The 24547-nt window shown below is 30.7% G+C and overlaps 1 protein-coding gene and 1 pseudogene across 1 annotated transcript; one reads left to right on the forward strand and one right to left on the reverse strand.

The window, feature by feature from the left end:
* Positions 1 to 931: 931 nt before the first annotated feature.
* Positions 932 to 1853, forward strand: LOC111401245 (RING-H2 finger protein ATL80-like). The gene has a single exon (XM_023028892.1). The coding sequence runs from the start codon at positions 1037 to 1039 to the stop codon at positions 1625 to 1627; it is 591 nt and encodes a 196-aa protein (XP_022884660.1). The 5' UTR covers positions 932 to 1036; the 3' UTR covers positions 1628 to 1853.
* Positions 1854 to 15279: 13426 nt separating this feature from the next.
* LOC111401246 lies at positions 15280 to 20213 on the reverse strand (annotated as a pseudogene).
* Positions 20214 to 24547: the final 4334 nt, after the last annotated feature.

Raw genomic sequence — 24547 nt, forward strand, 5'->3', positions numbered from 1 at the left:
CATTCTTTCCCTAAAACGTGGTTCAAATAAGGGCTTAGTAATTTATGTAGTAATAAAATAAATAAATAAATAATTTTTGAGATAAATGAATAGTTAAGAATGAAAAAAACAAAAAAAGTGAAGAAAGTAATGAAAATTGTTCATTTGGTACAATTTTTGGGATATTAAGTTGGAGATAATGCAAAATTCAGTGTAAAAACGTGCAAAACTTACTTCAAATTATGATGTAGAATTGTAGATGGCCTAACTTACCCTTTAATTTAGTTTAGTTTTATCAGTGTAAACGGACTTCAGATAACTCAATTAGTCGACACACCAATACACACTTAATCGAGACGTGCACCCACCAGCTTAAGTAAGCACACGACTTAGCAATGTTTGGTTGAGATAATTTTAATCCAAGTTAAAATTAACAATTTATTTTAACCACTTAGACACCAATAAAACTCGCCACTAAACAATACATTATATTAATTTTATTAAAATTTATTAGAAAATTTAATTTTAGCCCTTGTTTGAGCCTTATTCTTATAAAAAAAAAATTTTTTTGAATAGTGTATTGATGAAAAATTTGTGATTAAAAAATAAAGAAAAGTATCGAATTTATGTGCAATACTATTTTATTGAAAAATGATAAAACCCCCTGTCCCGGCTTGGGGGCAGGGTTAAAAACTGGCGCCCCCTATTGGAGGGGCATCTGCCCCTGACAGGTGCTCCTCCAACATGGCGCCCCTGTTTTTAATCTCGTCTCCAAGTCGGGGCACGAAGCATCTCTTATTAAAAAAATGACATGGCATCCCTATTTTTAACCATGTCCTCAAGTCAGGACAGGAAGTATCCCTCATTGAAAAATATGTAATTAAAGTGATATCAAATCACCATTAAAGAATGTATCTATATAAAAAATGGGCTCAAACAATGGCTTAATCCCACCGAAGAGGATAAACACAATTTAATCATTGACACGATATTAAACAGAAGCTATACACCACGAATTATTTATCACATTTTTACTTTTGGACAAGACATCTAAAGTATGATTAGTCCTCCAATATCAGCAGTGAAGCCGCCCTCTACTCCTGTTCAGATCGCGACGGAGCCACCGGAGTCTGCCGCAGCAGAGTCAGATTTCGTGGTCATCCTTGCGTCTTTGTTATGCGCCCTAATCTCTGTGGTGGGCCTAATTGCGGTAGCTCGGTGTGCCTGGCTTCGTCGCGGTGGAGCTGAAGGGAACAGTCGCTTAGGAGGACAGATATCGGCCAATAAAGGTTTGAAGAAGAAGGTGCTGCAGTCATTCCCCAAGTTTACATATAATTCCTATGCCGTGGATGGGGCGGCGTTGGCGGATTGCGCCATATGTTTGGCGGAGTATGTAGATGGAGATGATATCAGGATGTTGCCGGAGTGCGGCCATGGGTTCCATGTTCTTTGTATAGACAAGTGGCTGGGATCCCACTCGTCGTGCCCTTCTTGTCGGAAGATTCTTGCCGCGGCTTCGTGTCGTAAATGCGACAAGATACCGGAGATCTCCGGCGCCGGCGATGCCAACACGGGTCCAGCTGAAACTGAGCTCAAGTCTAGACAAGATCGCTTTGCTGCTTCGAGTTCAGTTGGATTTTTGCCGTAGAAAATAAATTTCTATTGGAGATTGCAAATTCGAGTTCGAGAATCACAGCGGTCATGGTAAATGTCTGTAGGGATCAATCCGACATTCGTGTATGATTGTATCGAATCCAAGGGCAAAATGGACAAAAAATTAAGTACAATTTTATTTTGTAGAGAAAATATATTCGCATTGCATCTTTTAGTATCACCACATTTTAATTGCATAAAAAACTCAAAATTTTTAATTATTATACATATCTTTTTCACTGTATTCTTATTCTTAGATTTATAAAACTTAGTTGTATTTATATTTTCTGTCCAAAAATTTGGTTAGAATGAAATAAAAATAAAAAAATAAAAAATTATCTACCTTGCTTTAAATAAGCTAAAAAGAAAATAAAATATTACAATTAAATATTTTTCATTAGTTTTGAAGTATTTTATCAATTATTTTGAACTAAAAATCATAATTGAACATATAATTTACTAGTCAGTGAGAGGCAAATATAAAGATTGTGATTTAAAAGCTAAGGATATAAATGTTATAATAAATAAAAGTTAAGTATTGATCATTAAAATTGACGCAACAATTATAGATTAACTTAAGAGAAATTTCGCAAAATAATGATGTTTAATTTGATGAAATATTGTGAAAAAAAGAAAGAAAGAAAGGAAATTCTTATTAAGAAGTGTTTTAATTACATGTTATAGAAGAATCCTTGCTCATCCTGCCTTTTGTAGGGGATCAATGCCTCTTCTTATAGGTCTCTCAACAGGATATTGTTGACTTCAATATTATCAAGTTTCAAAGTTTTTACTTCGCTTAGTGTATCACCGACCATTTTGAAAAGATTTGATTGGTTGAGGAGCTCGATTAATTCAGATCATCATGATATCTAGGCCGTACCTTGTGATTTGGGTCATCATTACATTTGTCCTAGGCAATCATTGCTTTCTTCTGATTGGTGAGTATGACGTTGTTGACGTCAGACGTGACACTTGTCTATCTTTGGTTAGCGGTTATGAAGGTGCTATCGTCATTGAGAAACATATCCCTTCATTGATCATGATGACATTATCAGGTAACGCATGCCTATGATCGCTCTCTTTGGATGGGTCCTATGATTCGATCTCTGTGTGATTTGAAGAAATCAAATTTAAGCCCCTTTAATCATTTTTAAAGTGAGAACGAGATAACACTTAGAGATCAAACACCAACAATAGCCCCTGTTTTAAAAATTTTCTTCTTTTCAAATTCAATTTTAATCATACATTTTCATAATAAAATATTTTACCCATAAGTTTAAATTTCGAAACTCATTTTTCTCAAAAAAAACTCTTTTTAATGTCCGTCAAATGGATGCTAAGGAATATAGTATTCCGCATTTGACCCACATTAATTGCCATTCAATTTTATTTTATTTTTTTCTCTCCTATTTTCAACAACACAATCTTTCATAAAATAATATTACACGTAAACCAAAATTATTTTTTTCTTTTTCAATCACTTATTTTTTATAAAAAACTACTCCACCCATTTTCATTTCTTCAAAATGGGGGCCAAACGGGGCTAGCCCAATTGGTTTGCTGTGGTCTGTCCAAAGATTTCAATTTATTATTATTTTTTTTAAAAGAAAAACAATAATCTTCATTCTGTGAATGTAATTCAAGCCCCTGTTTGATTCCCATTTTTTGAAGAATGTATTTTTTCAAAATTCATTTTCAACCACATATTTTTTTATAAAATAATTATACACGTATTTAAAAACTCTCTTATATTCTAACCACACATTTTTCAAAAATTTACTATTCCATAATGCATTTTATCTCAAAAATGGGAATAAATAGGGACCAAGATTTGTATTTTCAGCGGTAAATGATTAAAATGTTTTTTTGCCAGAATATTTTTGTGAATGGAAGAAAGAAGGGTTTTTTCTTCTTACTTCCAATTGTGGATATTCTTATCGACAAGATATTCACCCTTAATTTATCAATTTTTATTTAATTTTGAGTTCCATAATTTCAAGATTAATGTTATTTAGCACAATTGATGGTAAGCATGAGTTCATGTGACATTTACGTGCCATTAGTCAACAAAGTAGAAATATATCATTGTTCTACCGAATATGGGGTGGTATGGAATATTTTTTTCTTAATCAAGACTAAATGTAGAGTTAGGCATGGTGGGGAACAAGGGCAAGTGGATCTTTACATGTGGGGTCAACATTGAGGGTTGGTTACTCCATATCATCTTGACTTGTGAGCCCTCGTAAACGTGTAATTGTGTAATTACCTTTAGATAATACTCTTGAAGATTCGAAGATCAAAAGTGGAAAAGAGGACGGTTACCATTCAATGATAATCCTTTAGCACACTCTATAAGAATGTGTATACCCTAACTTTTTTTATTTTTTATTTTTAAATTTAGACCCTAATTGGTTTTGAATGAAACAATTTTTTTAAACATTACTTGCTACTTATATTAAGTTTTTTAGCTCGCAAGATCAACATGCAAATTAGTCAATTAGGTAATGTTGCTAAAGAAGTCTAGTTTATTTTTGAGAGTATGTCAATCGAATAGGTGGCCAACAATTTATGTCCACAAGGCTTATGGCCCCTGTTTGGTTGCTAAAAATAATATTTTCATAAATTTTAATAAAAGTTGATGAACTATTTAGTTGAAAAGTTGATAAAGCTTTGAATTCCATGAAATGTATGTTTAAAATTGAGTTTAAAAAAAAATGAACTTTAAGAAATGAAGGTCAAGTAAGTGCTCAATTTGTTAGTAATAGTTTAAATTGAAGTTGCGCAATTAAATGAATTAATAGAGCACTTTATAACGATGATGATGATGATTTTATTCAAATTTTGTGGAAACTTCAACTAAATCGAATGTCGTAGGAGACTTTCACATTCATTAGGCTTTCTTATTAGACGATAATGTTCTTTTCATCAATAGCTTATTTGCTTGCACTGGTTTAAGGGTGGCCCAAAAAAAAAAAAAAAAAAACAGTCAAACCTGATACCCGTCCCGTGGGCCCCGCTCCGAAAATGGCGGATATTATCTGCTTAATCGGGTATTCAGGTCAGGGATGAAGTGGGGGACGTCGCCCCGGGACAGGTAACAAGAGCCCAACCTCATCCCGTTTATTATTATTTTATTTAAATTCAATACTTTTGATGAAAAACTCCACGAGATTTCATTAGTTCTAATAGAATATGGCAATTAAGATTATCTAAGGAGTATGAATATCTAATCAAGCTACCCAGCTTGATTAAGAGCCTGAGTCGCTAGATTTCTAGTCTAATCAATCGATCCGAGCATGTTTTATAACTCAGAGTTGTATAATACTAAATTCTAGAAAACATATGGGAACTTTGGACTATGTTATTGAGCATGACTAAACCCAACGATGTGGACATCATTCTTTGAAGGAAAAGTTCTAAATACTATCCATGTGTGTTTGTATGCATTATTGGAAAAAAACTTGATTTTTGTATCACATAATTTTAGGAGTATTAAGTTGGACGAGTTGCTTGTCGGCTCGACTTGCCCCATAAACAAACCGAGTAACAAAAACTTAACAGTAGAGCTCTATAGTGAATGAAAGCAAGGATGTTTGGATCAAAATTCATCGAAGATTGTTGACGTTATAATATTTGTTCAAGCTAGGAAGATGCAATCTAGGTAGATTTTATATGTTAGGAACTGCAATCCAAACACTTAAAAATTTATAAAGCCAGGAAATTACTAATAGTTATTTATGCAAAAAGAAAATTAAATAATATAGTCTTCAACACAAGTTGTTACAAAAAGAAATTTTCAAAGACTAGCATTGAATATGAAATGATGTTATATAATGCGATGAATCCATATCTAATATTTTATTAACTTGACAATGCATGAAAGTATGATAAGTGTCAATGAATATGGTTATAACAAACTTATATGATTTGATACTCATATAAATCTTTTGAGGATTTAAAATGCCTGAAGCATATATGGAAGTTTTTGCGAAACTCATTCGATCAAAATATAGAGATACTTTGCTATTTGAATGTATGAAGTATAATTGTCTTAATGCATATCTGTTGGAAAGATATATGCCCATATTTTTATAAAGGAATCCATATTTGAACTTTCCACTATTGTAAAAGTTGATGATTTAAACATTGTTGAAACTTTTGAGAGCTTCCAAAGGTGGTTGATTGCTTGAGAATAACTCATGATGAAAGATCTTAAAATTAAGTTTCATTTCGGTTTGTAGGTTGAGTATTTTGCAAATTGAATTCTTGATCATCACTCAACTTACATGTAAAAAGCCTTGAAAGGATTTCATATGAACAATGACACATTAAAATTGATACCCAATGGTTATTTGTTCACTTGTAACAAAAACATGATCATTTTATTGGTACTGAAGAGTACAACATCTTAGTGCAATATAGGCACTATTATATCTTTCTAATAGTTCAAGATTCAAGTTTAGTTGCTTATGATGATGTAGTGTGTTATTTGATTCACATCAAGCAGTTTATCTAGTCATGTGTAGCTATAAAAAGATAACATGAAATACATTTCCCCAAATTATGACATTGAAAACTTTGGTGCACAAGATATGGATGCTTGATATAATAATTTTCATTTATTGAAATTTGGAGGAATAACTGTACTCTTGCTCTTCACTTAGATTTTGTCCCAATAGATTTTCATGACAAGTTTTTATCGGATCATAACTTTATTTTTCCAAGTTTTTTGTACTCTTTTCTCCATTTGGTATTTTCATCACACCAAATTTTTGCTAAACAATATTTTTAATGAAGGCATATATTATATAATTAGTTATTTAAAGGGAAGTGTCGTAAACTAAACAGTATTTGCAAATGACAATTGTATTCTAACAACCCTAATTATATAATCTTCAATCATGCTACACATTCAGACTCAAATCCAAACTCAAATTCAGATGGAACATGTGTTGATGCACGATTAGACAGTTTGAAAAATTAAAACAAAAATATCCAATCATTTTTGACACATCAATCTGTCACTTCACTCCCTGTTTTTCAATGTGGCTAAGTGGCTTTATTCATCTTATACATATGATCTCAATAAATTACAAAAGAGTTTTGACTCTTCCTCAATTCTCTTATATTGTTTTCTTAGTTTTATAACAAAAAAATTTATCTCTCAGTAATGTTAAAATAAAATAATAAGAAATAAAAGATATTTAAGGTACCGAAAATATATTCCAATTGTAACTTATTAAAAAATGTAAATATTAAAATAAGAATAAACATTTGTTGTTGACACTAATTATAATGAACGTTGAAATTTTTGTCATACAATTAGCAGCCAATGTGCGATTAATTTTTCTCAATAATGATGTTATCGATGATAATTGTTGGTAGCATTACCGGTGATGTTATCGGCCTTAATTGTCAATGGAGGTGTTGTTCGTCAATGATATTTCATGTGTAACTTACTAAAATAACTAAATAAGAATAATTTATTTGTCACAAATCAGTGATGGAAGTGTTGTTGATAGTTGGCGATGACATTACTTATGATGTTTGTGACTATGGAGGTTTTATCAGTGATCAACAACATTCCATAGTTGTCCACAGTATAGCATCGTTTGCTATATCTGTTTTGGTGATTGAATGTTGGGTTGATTGTATTCCTGCTTTTATTGTGCCTCTAATTTTCACGGACTATAACGCAACTATTTCTTTTCAATTTTTCAGGGGTTACATTTAAGTCCCTTGTTTGAGTGAAAATATTTTAATTATAATTTATTTTTTAAAAAAAATATTATACTGTTTGAAATCCCGCCCGTGCAAGTCATTTTCTATAGATGCATTGGAAATTACCTACCCATGGCGAGTAACTTTAGGAACTGATATATCTAATTATTCAAAAGGTCTCAAGTTAGCTATCAAACACACTAGGAAAAATTCCTCCGTATCTTAAAAGAAAGAATGTGATGTTTACTGTTTATTTTTATCACATAGGTTTTCACAAGAAATTGGTTTGAAACTGATTTGGCAACAGTAAATTAGTCTATTCAATCGCATTGTAGCATTTTTTCACTAGTCATTTCACCATTTTCACACGCCGTTCTATTGCAATGTCACCTCCACTTCAATATTTTTCCATTTTCACACAATACTTCACTTGATGAAAGCCAATACTATATTATATAATAAAGATAGAGAAATGAAACTAAATATAAAGATTATTAAAAAAAAGGAATTGCAGGCAAAAATAGAAAAAATTTATTACGAAGTTTTTAAATTAAATTTAAATGATTTAAAATAAAAAAATTATTTAATTCAAACTTAACGAATGTCGTTCTATTATAAAGAATGTATAAAGATTATTTTATTAAACCAAATTAAAATTATTAAAAAAAAGAATTACGGGCAAAAATAGGAAAAATTTATTATAAAGTTTTTAAATTAAATTTAAATGATTTAAAATTAAAAATAGATATTATTTAATTCAAACTTAACAAATGTCGTTATATCATAAAGAATGGATAAAGATTATTTTATTAAACCAAATTAAACAAATAAAATAAAAGAAAGTTACAAAAATTAAATAAATAATATATAACTATTATTTAATTAATTAAAATTAAAAAAATTAAAATTCACCATAGTAGAATTAAGAAGAATTTTATATTGAAATATAATATGAACAAAATTATCCATCTTTAAAAAAAAAAATGAGGACAAAATAATCTCCCCATCGTTCTCTTCTTTCAAAAGGGGAGAGTCTCTTCATCTATGGAGAGAGAGTTCTCTCCTCTCATTTCAAAAGGAGAGAACTCCCCTTTTGAAAGGAGTGAAACTCTCCGTGAAAGGACACTCTCTCACGGAGAGTTTCCTCTCCATCTCAAGGAGAGATCCTCTCCAATGGGTGGAATTTATTTATTTACTTTATACTTTATTTTGTAATTTAATTTGTTGATATTGTATATAAATTTTTTTCTTTTTAAATTTTTTTATCTTTATTTATGATTGAATTTTATTTTTTCAATCATTTTTTTCTCTCCGTGAAAGGAGAATTTTTTTTATATTTAGAATTTTTTCAATATTAATTTTTTTCTATTTAAAATTTTTTCATTTTTTTTTTGCTATTTGTGGACGTTCATTTTTATCATAGGCGTTTTCACATTCAACTGGTTTGAAATGGATTTGGTCAAAGTAGTTTGATTTTTTTATTATATTATAAAATAAATATAAAGTAATCTACTATATATCATTCTTTCAAGTTACTCATTCTCCATCAATTCAATTGATTTCTGTCCAAAATTTCAACTTTCATTTACGAAAAAACTCTCCAAATTCTTGTTTCTTTCTGTGGGAAAAAAATATCACGCAGTCCTCATCTCAATCGTAGAATTTGTGACGATTATCTTTTGGTATGTTCTTGCAATTATTTTTATTTATTTATTTATTGTGTTTCCGTTTTTTAGTTTCCCTCATTACCTTAAAAGAGAGAATGTGATGTTTACTGTTTATTTTTATCACATTGATTTTCACATTGAACTGGTTTGAAATTAGTTTGGTACTTTGAATCTGACACACAATAACTTTCTCCATTTTCTCACACTATCAACTATCAACCATATCCTATAATTTTATTAGTGGTAATTTTTTTTAGATAAGTTTTTACATAAAAGTTATTCTTTATTTCTAAAATTTAAAAATTACTTATTACTAAAAAGATCACTTCAAGTTATTTTATATATATATATATATATATATATATATATATCCCTCTTTATCTTATGATTGCAAAAGCTGTAAAAAAAAAATATATATTAACTTAAAATTTTTGAAGTTTGAATATTTAAATATATTTAGTTTTTAAATTAAATATTAATAAAAAGATTACATTATCTAGAATGTAAAAAGTTACTTATAAGTAAAAAAATCGCTTCAAGTGATTTAAAAGTAATAAAAAGATTTATAATTGTAAAAGCTACTTATAGATAAAAATATATTAGCGTCAACGTTTTTAAGTAAATATTTAGATATATTTAATTTTTTTAAATTAAATATTAATAAAAAATTACTATAATAAAAAATAAAAACATATTTTTTTTACTTATAAGTGCTTTTTTACTTATATAAGTAATTTTTTACTTTTTAGATAATGTAATCTTTTTATTAATATTTAATTTAAAAAATAAAATATATCTAAATATTTATTCTAAAAAAAATTTGAGTTAATATTTTTTTTACTTATAAGTTCTACAATTATAAGTTCGTCTTACTTTTAAATAATTTGAAGTGATCTTTTTAGTTATATTATAAGTAATTTTTTACATTTTAGATTTAGAAATAAAGAATAAATTTTATGTAAAATATTATTCTAAAAAAATATTATTATTAATAAAATTATAGGATATGGTCGATAGTTGATAGCGTGAGAAAATGAAGAAAGAGTACTCAGTGTCAGATTCAAAGTATGTAAGCTATAAATAAAATAGAAAACGACGTCGTTTCTGTTTCACCAATTAAGAAAAAAGCTACAGTTTGACAAAATATTATTTAAAAAATATTACTACTAAAAAAATTATAGGACATGGTTGATAGTTGATAGCGTGAGAAAATGGAGAAAGATATTGTATTGATTTGGAGGGTAGATTTGGAAGAAACAAATTCCTTTGAAATAATATGATTACACAACTATGATATCCGGGCCCATAATTGCTGTAGAAAATATTGGTTGACGATAAGTTCACAAAAAAGAAACCCTATGTACTTACTACCTCTACCTTTTCGTGCACAAAACAAATTCCTTTAAAATCTCCATTCTCGAACAGAAAGAACCCTAGAAAATCGTCTTTTCGTGCTCTTCTCTTTCATCCATAGATTTGCGTAATAACGTTGTATTGAAGGTAAGTTTATTCGTGTTTTTCATTTGATTTCTCTATTTCATTATATTGCATTTTAGTTAGTTTATGCAACTTGCTTTTCGTAATTTGTGTTTTTCGTTCCTTACTTTGTCTATGGTCGGTTCTTGATAATTTCTTCAGGTATCATGTTGTGAAGTTTATGGGTTAGTTAAAAGGTATTTTTTTCAGCTTTTTTCTATAAAATCTTAATTTCTTCTATAACTTGTACTTAGCTTTTCTATTAAAACTGTTATCTTGTTCATGTTCTAAAATTTTTGTGCCTTTTTCACTTCTCTTGGAACACAAATCGCAGCTGTGTACCTTATTAAATTTTCAGGCTGGAAATTTTGGAAGTTTAGTGTTGTATTTTTAGGGGTCCAAGTTTTTGTGTTTATATTTTTTGCTTTTAAGGTTTTTTTTTTTTTTTCAAATTTAAATTTCTTGAATCTATGGTCAATACATTCTTTTGGCCTCCTGTTGGTTGGGTTTTGAGAACACATTAGATTGGATGAACTGATTTGGTTTTGGAATTAAGTTCTATGATTCAATTGGTTTTGCGGATTTTTATTTTAAATTTAGTATATTTTCCACCTCCAATCAGACGCTGTGCTTTTAGAAATTTGAAGTTGGTCATGAGTTGCTAAATTTTTTGGAAAATCTAGCATATTAGCTACCTTAATCTAATTTAATGACTGAAAGCTCTAGTAAACACAAGTTGAAGTTTGGGCATGGTCAATTTAGTGAAGTTTGTGTGTTTAGTATGAGTTTTTTTTCTTTTAAATTTAAAATCGTTCAATCTATGGTCGATATGTTCTTTTTCGTTTTTACAGTTCAATTTTACATTTCTTTATTAATTTTTTGCAATGTCTAAATGATATCTCGCTTTAGGATGTATGTTTTTTTCGTTCTCTTCTGGTAGCTAGGGTTGTCAATCGGCTGAGCCAACCCATGAAAGCACGAGCTTAGCTCGTCCAAAAATGGGCGAGGTCGGTTGAGTCGAGCCCGGCTCGCAAGTAGACGTCGTTTTTCATTTTTTTTTTTGGAACAAATAGGTAATTTGGAAAATAAAAAAGTAATTTTTAAATCGTAAATTATATATAAAAACTAGGTAAAAAATTTAAACCCTCCTCCTTTATTCGGGTTTGGGACCGGCTACTTAAATTTAGAGTAGGCGGAGTTAATAATTGTGTTGTTTGTTTGTTTATTCGTGTACAATTTTTTAAAGAAAATTTAAAATAGGATTAAAAATTATTTTTTCAAACAACGCTGCGCATCCCCTTGCATATAATCTTAGAAGAATATTTCTTGTAAAAATTGAAAGGATAATCGAATGCCTTTTCAATTGTCAGAAGTTTTCACTTCGAAGATTATATAGAAGCCTTTCACTTCGAAGATTATATATAATTTTCAAATTGAAAGACTTCTGACAATTGAAAGGGCAATCATTCGATTACCCTTTCAATTTTCAGAAGGAATTTACTTCAAAAATTATATGCAAAGGTACGCATAGCGTAGTTCAAGAAAAGAATTTAAAATGTAGATATAATAGTAGTAATAGTACCAAGTACTAACAAAAATTTAACTAAATTGGTGGAAAGGAAATTTTTTTATTTTTTTTTAACTAAAAGAGATAGAAAAAAATAAAAATGAAAGCTTTATTTTTTTTATTTTTATTTTTAAAATAGATAAAATATAAACCCTCCTCCTTTATTCGGGCTTGGGACCAGCTACTTGAATTTTCAATAAGCGGAGTTAAAAATTGTACACGAACATTTTTTGTAGCGTGTACAATTTTTTAAAGAAAATTAAAAGTAACGATAAAAAAAGAAAAAGTTTCATCAATATAATTAAATCAAATATCATCACTTCTAACATGTCTATTGTTATAAAAGTCAGTTATTAAGTGTTCAAAACCTTCACATGATTTTAATAACAAGTAGAGTTCCACCTATGATCTACGTCGCTAACAAATGTTTTAGCATTTTGCACTCCTATTTCGGCACAATAATCCTCAAATACTTGTTTTCTATTGGGAGAGATTGTAATATATATTAGTGCGTTCCTAATATTTTGAAGTTCATCCTTTATATATTTTAAACCAACTTGGACAATTAAATTCAAAATATGATATACACAACGAATATGAAACAAATATCCACCAAAATCAGGTTGTAGTACCCTATGAAATTTCTCAGCAACTACTTTATTAACACTAGCATTATCGAAAGTAAATGAACGAATTTTACCTTCGCAATGATATTCTCTAACAATACTAATAATAGCATTAAATATATCATTAGCATTGTGAGGAACCTCAATAATTCTAAAAACAATAATTTTTTTATGCATGCACCAAAGTGAGTCTATATAATGTGCAGTTGCAGCTATATATGCTCTTTTATTAATCCCTTCCTATATATCTGAAGTTAAAGATATGACACCCCCATATTTTTGCAAATTCATAATTAGTTGTTGTTTTGTTGAAGTAAAATATTGTATTGTATCGGAACGAAGAGTGTTTCGACTTACCCCAACGTATCTTGGCTGCAGATATTCTTTTAAATACGAGACGTAGTGTTGGTTGTCAATTAATGCCAAAGACAATTCAGCACCAGCAACAAGCTTTACCATTCCGATTCGAGCTTTCTCCTCCGAATACACTCATGTGGATGGGGGTGCAGTAGAACCACCGGCATTTGGACTGCCAAATTGCAATTATGTTTGACAGCCTGGAATAAGTTCGTGTTTGCCCGCACATACTTTGTAGTGACGGTTGAGATGGGTGGTACCAATTCTTCTTTACCATACCAATCTTTGTTGGCAGTATTTACATACCGCTTTGGATTCTTGGACTCCATTTACAATTTTTTTCGTTGAAATCAACTTAAAGTGATCCCAACATTTTGCTTGTTTTTTCCCCTTTCGCTTTCCCCTAGCATCAAGAATGTTTAATTCAGCATCTTCTTCCTGATCGTGTTCCGCTTCGGGAACGTCAACATCATCCAAATTAATTGGATAATTTGGATTGCCGCTTACATGATGATGAAGATCCAAATATGAAATATCTTCAGGTAGGGGTACGTCATTTAGACCTTCAAATTGATTCTGAAATTGACTTTGCGGCGTCATAGGCGATTCGTTTCCTCCCACACCGAACAAGTTTTCGACAAATGAGCGTGGATCCATTTGTTTAGTTGTAATAAGTAATAACTAGTAGAAGAATAATTGTATAAATGTGAGAAATGAAAATTAGATGAAATTTCAATAAATATAGTGAGAACTGAGAAATGAGAATTGGATATTGTATAAATTGTATATAAAAATTGCACAACTATCAACACAATATAAGAAAGTTGAGAGAAAGATAATTGAGAGTTGAGAGTGAATTGTAAAAAATTTTGTGGCTAAATGCCACTATTTATAGAAGAAAAAAAAAATATATATATAAGGACCAAAACGGTCAAAAAAAAAAATAAAAATTAGGGGACTGAAACAGTCACTGACAAAAGTCAGTGACCGTTTATAAAGTGACCGAAATGGTCACTTTTTAAAAAATGTGAAATTGTAGCACCGTATTTTCTAGAAATTCTCACTTTGAAATTTTCGAAGTCATGTGTTTGAAACTGATTTCCTAAACTTGCTCTTTTTGGGAAACGAACAGTGATTTTTGAAGAATTCAGTCTTAATGATATTAGCAGAGCTAGAGTTCAGTCCAGCATTCGCTCGGGACTCGTATCTGTGAATGGCCGGGTCATCTGTAAGGTGACTTATTTTTCCTCCGTCTTTACTGTTTTAAAGATATAAAAATCTGATTCTATTGCTGAGTTTTTTTAAAATATCAAACGATATTCTTCTCTCTGTTTGTCTACGTTTTTGTGTAGAATTTAAGTGCTTAATTTCATACTTTTCATAAGAAAGTGCTATGCAGTTTTTTTCCATGCTATTGTGCATTTTTTTATAATAATCTTTTCCTAGGGATTTTGATACATTTGTAATCAGGTTAAAAAGAAAATATAAGTACTCGTTGACGATCCAAAGGAAAAGATTATGCTCTGCCTGGAGACTTGATACTTTCAAATTTTAATTCTTATTACTGGTTTGCTTCCCAATCCTGAAATTGTATTGAACTCCTTGCCTATTTGATAAGACTAAATTTCACCATTCCCTTGTCTACTTCAAAAACCATTTCATGTTTTGAAAAATTAAAATAATTAGTTAATTAATTAATATGCAGTATCACAGTCCTTGACTGGGTGTTTATGATATCTGTGGGTTTCAATGTTGCTGCAAGGTATTTATGATATCCTTTATTTTCCCTTTTCTCATTTTCCAGTGGTTTGCTAAGTATTGAATTAATTTTTCCACTTCTCATGACTAAAGTATTGATTCTTTTTTAGAATTTATGTTGTAAGGTTAACATTGTTTTATTATGGATATCTCTTGTTTCATTTGAAAAGTAGGATTTTTCATTTTGCCATATACTAACATTACCTAAAGAAAAAACACAGAAATGTATACAAGCTCAACTGATTTTTAACAAAATAACATCAATTAAATGTTCAATTAGTATTTTCATCATCGCACAAATTTCTCGAGAAGAATGTTGCAAACCAGAAACAAAAGGTATAATTAGACCACGATGGGCAAAACCGAAAGAGCTTAACAGCCAACTTGTTTCCCTCTAACTCAAATCATGATTTCTAGAGCAAACTCGAGGATGCTCCTCGAGTCACGTATGAATTTTTTATCATAATGAAATAAAACCAAGCCTATGAACTTCTGATGTACTCAATTCCTTACAGGTAATGCAGTTTGTTTTGCTCCCACTGCGAAGAATTCAGTAATGACTTCGAGTGGCATGCCTTTTGTCTCGGGAACTTTAAGGAAGACAAAGAACCATGCTATGGTGCATACAATTGCATAAATTCCAAACACACCAGCCAGACCAATTGAATTGAGCATGACTGGGAGCGTATATGTGACAATGATGTCTCCAATCCAGAAAGTGAGAGCGCACATAGCAATACAGAGACCACGAACACAAGTAGGAAAAATCTCTGAGCAGAGAATGTTTGGGATCGGTCCAAAGCCCATAACAAAGCAGCAAAAGTAGACGATGACACTGACAGTTGAGATTACTGCATGAACTACAGTGCCCAAATCCATGACATTCCCAAGTACTAGAAAGATGAGTGCTAGTAGTAAGACGGGCAAAGTAGATAGAAGAAGCCACCTGGAGCAAACAAAATGCAGTTGTGTTGGAATTTCTTTACAGAAATTATAAGTAAAAAAATCTATGGTTTTATCATTAAAAGACTGCCTGAAAATCCAAAGTCCTACCTTCTTCCAGCAATATCCATCAGTCTCATTGCAACACCTATGCTTGGAAGCATCAACAATGTTGTGAGAGCACTTATAAGAAAAGATGCGGAATCTGAACCAATGCCCATATTTGATAGAAGAACTCCAACTCCAGCTTGTTCAAGAATTTGAGGAGTGTAGTAGAGTACCCCATTTATGCCAGAAAACTGCTCAGCACAATTTTTATATCAGCATTAAGTAGAATCACATAAATGAATACATCTATAGACAGTCAAATTTGGAAAGGAAAATCTTCATACTAGGCTAATCTCACCATAATTATTCTGATGTGGTTCCTTGAAACATGCAAGGCTTCGGTGAAGCATGGGTGAGTCAGCTCAATTGTTGATTACAAAGATAATTAAATGTACTAGCCAATGGCCATGGAAACCTTACCAAGATAAAACTACTATATTTGCCCTTTACTGCTATATATAAGAACATGAATAAATTGTTAAACAAGATTTTTGATAAACAGATGGGGCAAACACGTTATGGAAATGATTTTTTTTCTTTTTTTTTTCTGGAAGAGTCCCCTGAAGATGGCTTGGACAGAGGATATTGGAAACAGCTAACCAGTAAATTCTTCTCATTATGTATATCACTGGTAATTTGAAACATATGTGAAGTGTAAGGGTAAAAATTGATGTTTTCAGGACCATCTCCTTTAAATAAGCAAAGTGCAGTTTCATGCTTCCCAGGTGGAAGATTCGTGCTGCCTAAGGTCTTAGATTGTTTGAAATAGCACAAACTAATTTAGCTTTCACAGTTTAGGGATGCATGTGAAACTGAAGCAGATCATAAGGTTGCTGGACGTTACTGATCATATCCAAGAGTACAAAAACACACGCTTTCAATTGGACAACAAAATGAGTATTAGAGATTCAGGTCTATGATAGGGGAAGTACTCTCAAAGTGAATATTAGAGAATGAGAATTGGATGATAACTTCAGCATCAGAGAGGAGAAATTTAAATAATAATTGAAGTTATAATATTGTGCAAAATGTTTCATGCCATAAACAAAATGTACCATATATTAGTGCCAGGAGTCACTGTGGCATAGTGGTAGTACTCATCCAAGGACTTCAAGGTTGTGCAATCTAAGAGTGAGATTTAAGAAAAATTTGAGAACTTTTCTCATAATCAGTTTATTCCTCTGAGTGTCAATTAACAATATTTATTGTTTAACCTCCCTTTAAGCATACAACTACAATAGTAACTTTTATTTACCTGCTGAAGAATTTGAATTCCTACACCAACAACGAGTGCATGTTTGACTCCTGGTTCAAAAAGCTCCCTCCAGCTCGGCCCTTTAGCAGCAGATTCAGATGGTTTGTCCATAGCTACACCAATTGGATGCTGACTTGCAAGGTCCTCTGGTTGTAGAACAGACTGGCTCACTAGAGCAGCAGCATGAATGAATTCACCTTCAGTGGCAGGTACATCACCAGGAAGCGATATAATGGAACCACGCCAGGATCCAGGGCCACCCTCCTGGTGTAAATAGATCCTTTTAAGGGCACCTGAATTTTTCTCGTCTTTTTTATATGCTAGTTGCCAACCACCACCGATACCCATACTTCTAACTTGCTCTCCTGCATTGTCCTTTTCAGCATTTGTGTCCTGGCGAGAGAGCAATGGGCTCCTCAAGTTGTCATCAGATTCAGCACCAGAAGCATCATCATTTTCACCGTCCCTTTGCAGGCTTTCCTCGTCCCACTGTTCATTTTTAACTTGTTGATCCGCAACATTAAACATGCTTCCAAAATTCGAAAAGAGCATACTTCGCATGCTTCCCATTCAGGAAGCTTCTCGTGCACACTTCCAAAAAGAGTGACCATAGGATCCATAAGAGGCACACTCTGGTTAGCCATGCTCCCTTGATGGGAGACCAGACCGAGAGCACTTTGTTGTGCAGCAGGTTTGGCAATCCATGAATATCCCTCTTCAGCACCATACAGTTTTATATGATCTTTCTCCATAGCATGTTCTTGGGTGTCTGTAAGATCATTGTCTGGACCAATTATGTACTCCTCTATGGATGTTTCACCGCCAACACCCAGACCTTCAAGTAATAGAGACATTTCACCTATTGACAGAAAGAGCACAAAATTGGGATAAGAATCATATTTCGTATAAGAACACGGGAAGAATGATGGTCCTGAATTTAAAGAGCCACTACCTCAGTACCAAAATACTCTATATCTATTCTTTTTTAGCAAACCACCAATACTAGATGATATTGTTTCTGTTGAGTCTGTAAACAATTATGTACCAAAGCATACAAACTTTCTAAAGTGACAGAGAGGTGAAAAAGTTCAGTAAAACCCAATGAAGCCCAAAATACCAATGTAAATTAGCTATGTTGCATAAAAAATATCCTCAAAATATATAAAATTGACAAATGAGGAAAGAGGTGTTTGACCTTGTGTGGTTAGCGAATTGATCTGACGTTATAGATGCAAAGTGTTTAATGCAAAAGGAGCTGGTAATCATTTGATGAAATGTTACATTTTAGTATGTTATGATCTAGATTTGAATCTCTATAGATGCAAATGTTAATGCAAAATTTTCGTATAATGTTATACAACAATAGCTTTACCAATTTAGATTTTAGATATGCCTAGAACGGTTCACTATGAAACCTTTAAATTTCGAATGAGTAAGTTAACAAAATTGAATTTAATCATACAGAAAATTTCCATAGTAAAAGTAACAAACCTGAAACATCTTCTCTTCCTCGTAGTCTTTGTAAAACTTGTTTAGCCTCTTTCATCCTTCCTTTACTAACTAGCCACCTTGGAGATTCAGGTAGGAAAAAGATTGCGAGTACAAAATAGATTATAGATGGAATTGAGAGGACTCCAAGCATCAACCTCCAACTAGGTGACTCAATTAATGACATTCCAAAGACCATGCAATATGACAAAAACATGCCAGCAGAACCAGTAAACTGTGGAAGGGTATTTAGCAGTCCTCTAATTTCTGGTGGCGCTGTCTCAGATATATAGACAGGAACGAGAGTAACAGCAAGACCAATTCCAAAACCATCCAACAGCCTTGCTAAAAGGAGAACATAAACATTTGGAGCCCATAACATTACCATTCCACTGATAAAATAAAGAACTGATGATATTATTAGCATTGGACGGCGTCCAAGCCAATCAGATACAGGTCCAGAAAATGTTGTAATAACTGTCGCTCCAATTAGTGACATTGCAACAATTAGCCCTTCTATGGTTGGCTGGCTTTGCAAGTTAAATTCCCTTTTGATGTAAAGAACAGCTCCTAAAGCATAATAGACATAAAAAGAATCAGTTTCAAGGGGAAAAAGGTATTAAGGATTGAGAGACAGGATTGAAAATATAGTACTTGATAGTAAAAAAACCTGCTATAGTTGCATTATCCCATCCTTGCAACATGTTGCCAATTGCAGCCGCAATGGCCACTAGCACAACTGCCCTCATCCTTGACAGACTTTTTCTCTGTGATGCTCGTGTGTTGGTAAATGGTTATATCATTTGAAGTACTGGAGGTCCAGATCATCCAAAATCTGAGGGTACACCTAGAAAAACATGACACCAAATTTAGGATCCTCTGTTGAAACTATATACTCATAGTTTTGAAACTAAACATTGAGATCAACCAGTATTTCAAATCAGATCAGTGAGCCCCTGGATCAACCACAATCTGATTAACTGCTAGATCAATTAAAAGATTTTTATAAATGTAATTTAACAAGAATATACAAGTTGGAAATCAACAGTATAATCTATATGAAATTCAAATTATGTATAACTTGGAATTGATCTACTATACAGTGATATAATTATTCCATAACAGCAAAATAACTGTTTACACAATTGCACAACAAAATAAGAATACATTTGTAGGTGATTGATCCAAATTACTTCACTCTTTTCATACATTTTTACCGAATTAATCAAGACATTAAGAACACGGTTTCGGCAGACAGAGTCGAGAGTTTTCTATCAATCCAGTGAGTTTTAAAACTAATCGCAGAATCAAAACAAGCATATATAGTCCTATCAATTCTGATATGCCCCTGCATATGCATTAACATATATAGAGACCCCAAAAATCAAATGCTTGAATTGCAAAATGTAGTTAATTAAAAATTCAAGAACAATATACTCCCCCATGTACAATCAATGCAAAGATAATCAACATATATATACAAAAACATACAATGATGTATAATTCCTGCAGAAATGAATAAATCACATCAAGAGTTCGAGCATTCCTCCTGCAATATTATTATTTGAAGAAACAAAAACAATGCCACGATATGTGTATATATAGAAAGAAGGAAAGATATCTTTTGTTTATTGTTTGATAAGGAAAAATTGGGTGATGTAATAGCGACAGAGACACCTGACCTGGCAATCATGTTAATAGGTGAGAAGGTCGGGATCCAAGCACCAGTTATGGCTAACGACGAACGTGCTTAGCTGATCTGTTCACATTTTAAGATTTCTTCACATGCCTGCCTCCATTTTATTTCCGGAAATGCCACGTGTACATAATTGTCTACGTAATGATATTGATAATTACACGTGGCACTGGATCCAACATTTAATTCAAATTTCACACTTGTATATTAACAATCGGATGATTGCTACGTCACGTTATGGACACCATTATCTGCAATAATTATGTACAAGTGGAATTTTCCTTTTATTTCAATGTTATATCTGTCCAACTTTATATATATAGTCACTCAATTTAATTTTATTTCATTGTAGCTCCTCAAGTTTATACTTAATATCATCATGATCATCCATTTAATTTTATTTCACCATAATCAAACAATTTCATATAACATTTCATCATGTCCCCCCAAATTCATTTAACTATTTTCACTAATTTGAAATTAGTTAAATGATAACTTTGTATTATATATATAATATTAATTTAAAAAAAAAATAAATGGTTTTTTTCTTTAATTTTAAAACTTTTTCAAATAACTTTTTGTTTTATTTTTTTTTTCCAGTAGCTTTTTTTTTTTTTGCAAATGAGTTTTTATTTTATTTTTAAGACGTTGTTTCAAATAAGGCATTATTTTATTTTTTTTATGTAACCTTTTTTTAAATAAGTTTTTTATTTTATTATTATTTTTAAATAAGTTTTATTTTATTTTTTAAAACTTATTTTATATATAATACAAAGTTACCGCTTTACCCCTTTTAAAATTAGTAAAAATAGTGAGACGGAGTTGAGTGATCATATTGAAATGTTATATAAAATTGGGTGATCATTGTGAAACGTTAATGAAATTGAGTGGCCATTGTGAAATAAAATTAAATTGGATGGTCATTGTGACATTAAGTATAAATTTAGATGATCATGGTGACACTAAATATAAAGTTGAGTTGCCGTTGGTGATTCAACCCATAATTATTTTATTTTAATGTGAATCGTGCCAGATTCTAATAAGCCGAGATGTATTCACCCTTCCTTGGTACTCCAATTTTATTAGTGTAAAATATGTTTGATATGGAATTTTTAATTTTTATTTTTCCAATAAAATGAATTTACACGTTGATTCCCATTTTTTCTACTTTTATACATTTCCTGAAAAAATATCACTTTTAATGAAATTTATTCACTAAAAATTTACATCAAACATGCCCTAAAAAACAAAATTGCTGAACTTAGCTTGCTCAACTTATTTAATAGCCGAATTTAGACAACAAGTTTGAAGAAAAAGGGTTCAATTCAATAACAATTAAGGATCCTAATGCGAGGAAAACAAGGTATGTTTTGGAGCGTCGTTGAATTCTTGCAAAGAAATTCAAGCATATTTGCGTAAGTTTATAAGTTAGTCTAAACATATTTTTGAGCACCTTTAATTATCAAAACACCTTTTGTTAAGAATTTATATATAGTTTAATTTATAAATGAATAGAAATAAGTCGTGAATATGTGGATAATACTTATCGATTCATTGAAATTTATAATTAAAAATTAAGTTTCACCATTTGTAAATTAGCCAAATATCTTGGTACCTTAAAATTAGGCAAATTGCATTATATTGCACTAACTAATTTGGAAAGTGGTTTTATTTTTCATCCAATTAATTATTTTTTATTTTTATTTATTTTATTAAAATTTTGGTCTGTTTTACATATAACTATTTCTATTAACGGAATCGTTACTTTTACTTATAACATTGACACATTCATTTGACAAATAATCATGACTTTTAGTTTAAGTCAATTCAACGTTCAATATCTTATTGATCTCAAGTGGTTATAATTGTTTTTTTTTTTTTTTTTTTTGGGTACTTCTCGCGACTTCAAGGGTGATTTTGCTTCTTGGTGCTTATAATTGTTTTTTTTTCCTTGTTTTTGTGAATGGGTATTTTCGTTAGAGTACATCTTTGTAGTGGAAATCTAGGTATGAACATATAAATCATGTTGAATTGTGTGGAGTGGAGCGAGGGGTGGAACGGGAAAGATGATTGTTTTTATTTATTTTTTGTTTTTTTAATTCTCTTTCTTTATTTTATTTTATTTTTTTGTTTCTATATTTTAAATATTTTTAATTAATCAAATGGTAAAAGAAAACTTTATCATGCATTAAACTGGTCAATTTAGTGGGTTCGAAAGCAATTTTTTGAATATCAGAATTAACTTTTGATTTTTCAAAAATTATGCAAAATTGGATCTTTACTTTACCAATATTGATTTATTACATTTTTTTTCTTCAAGTTATTGCCCTGATTTGTCTCCATAATAGCAATACTTTTGAACAAACTAAGACAATGAAACTTATTAAAAAGTTGTAAAATACAAAAAAGATAAAAGTATTTTTCAACAATTTATTATTCAATTGTTTATAACTCATATCTCCTTTGATTTTTCACGTTCATTTGATATTCGTGTTTGCACTATCTTCTTGGCTGTATAGATTGAACAGAGCCAAAAATTAATTGAACTTTTTAATCCAAGTTGGAGATCCAATGTTGATTTATTATTGAGTAAAGATCCAATTCATATTGTTGGAAAAATTGACTGATTTGTGTTTAAATACTTACCAATTTACATATCACAATAAAATAATTCAACAATAATATGAGTATACGAGAAGAAGAGTTAGAAATGCAAGTTTTAATAAATAACATTAAAAATAAAAATTCAGCAATATAGAGTTTTTTATTATTGAAAATTCTAGCAAAATATTACCTAGTACACATAGTTGAATAGTCATCGATAAACAAAATTAATGTTTATAGTTAAATAAGAATCAAAAAAATAATTTCAATCACAAGCAAACTTCCAATTAGTAATATTGGAAATATTTGAAATGAATTTTATTTATCAACAGAAATATTATCAATAAACAACATAATTAATTTACTAATAAAAGATCACTTGGAATAAACTTACGGTAATATTATAAATAGATAACACAACAATGAAATATTAATAAATTATAAACCAAAAATAGAAATATTTTTTATTGTTCATTAATGAGTGATCGAAGCACCATCGGTGATTGTCGATAACATTACATATGATATTTTCTTCTATTATCACTAAAGGATGTGCATGGATGATGATTAATGATGTTACTTTCAGTAATTTTGTCCAAATTACCCAAAAATATAGATTCTTGTCAGATTCCATATGGTTGATTTCATATGTGATCACTTTTTACCATTTTAATTTTATTTATGTATTTATTTTTAAGATTATTCTTATAAAAATTTCCTTTAAGAATTTAATCTAACATCTCCAAGTAGTGGGAAAGGTAATGGAGTTTAAGTATAAATGAGATCACAACAACAAACATGCTCTAGTCCGTTGAGCACAATGTCGCTAGATAGCACATTGATGGCAAGAGAAAGACGAGGTCTGTATTTTTTTAATTATCATATCCTTATTCTTTGGCTTTATTTATCGTATTTTTTAATCTGGATCGAATCTCAGCCTTACATGGAATAAATAAGCTTGAGTTGTGTTCAGTGTTCATTTCACTCTTACTTGCATCATCATGAAGTTAGAATTGTCAAAGACTTTGTTGATTTAGGATTTATGAAGCACTATAGTTCGTTAGAGCTGCAATGTAGATTTATGTTGTTAATAAATTAATTTGCAGATATTTATAGTTAAAAAGAATTAATAAAAAAGAATTTGGTGGCAGCTAAATAAATTTCCTATTATAACTAATATAGTAAAAAAAATGAAACTTATAACTATATATTTTTGTGACTCGATTGAGTTTGCATGTTGTCAATTATTCTAGTGGTACAATGTTGAAAATTATTCAAAAAAATCCTTCCACTGAAGGAGACCAAGTGTATAAAACTTAAGCAATTGACTGTTAAGCTATCATATTAGTCCACACTTATTAAAACTATTGCATTCATTTGAATATGGAAGCCAAGAATGTAAGGTTAAAATGGGTTGCCGTTGGTTTCGCATGGCTGTATTAGATGTTCTCGATTCACCTAGTGCATTTGTATCAATTTGCCCAACAAATTTCATCATAATCGAAATCTATTTTGAGTAATTTTGTTTACCATTTTTCTGTAAGAAATTGGCTTAACTTTCCTCCACTATCATTAGATGTGGTTTCAGGCAAGGAATAATTGTTCCTGTCTTAGGTCATCTCCAAAGGAGACGTCAAAGTATCAAAATGC

The sequence above is a fragment of the Olea europaea genome, chromosome 10, assembly GCF_002742605.1.
Source record: "Olea europaea var. sylvestris chromosome 10, O_europaea_v1, whole genome shotgun sequence".
In the NCBI taxonomy this organism is placed as follows: Eukaryota; Viridiplantae; Streptophyta; class Magnoliopsida; order Lamiales; family Oleaceae; genus Olea; species Olea europaea.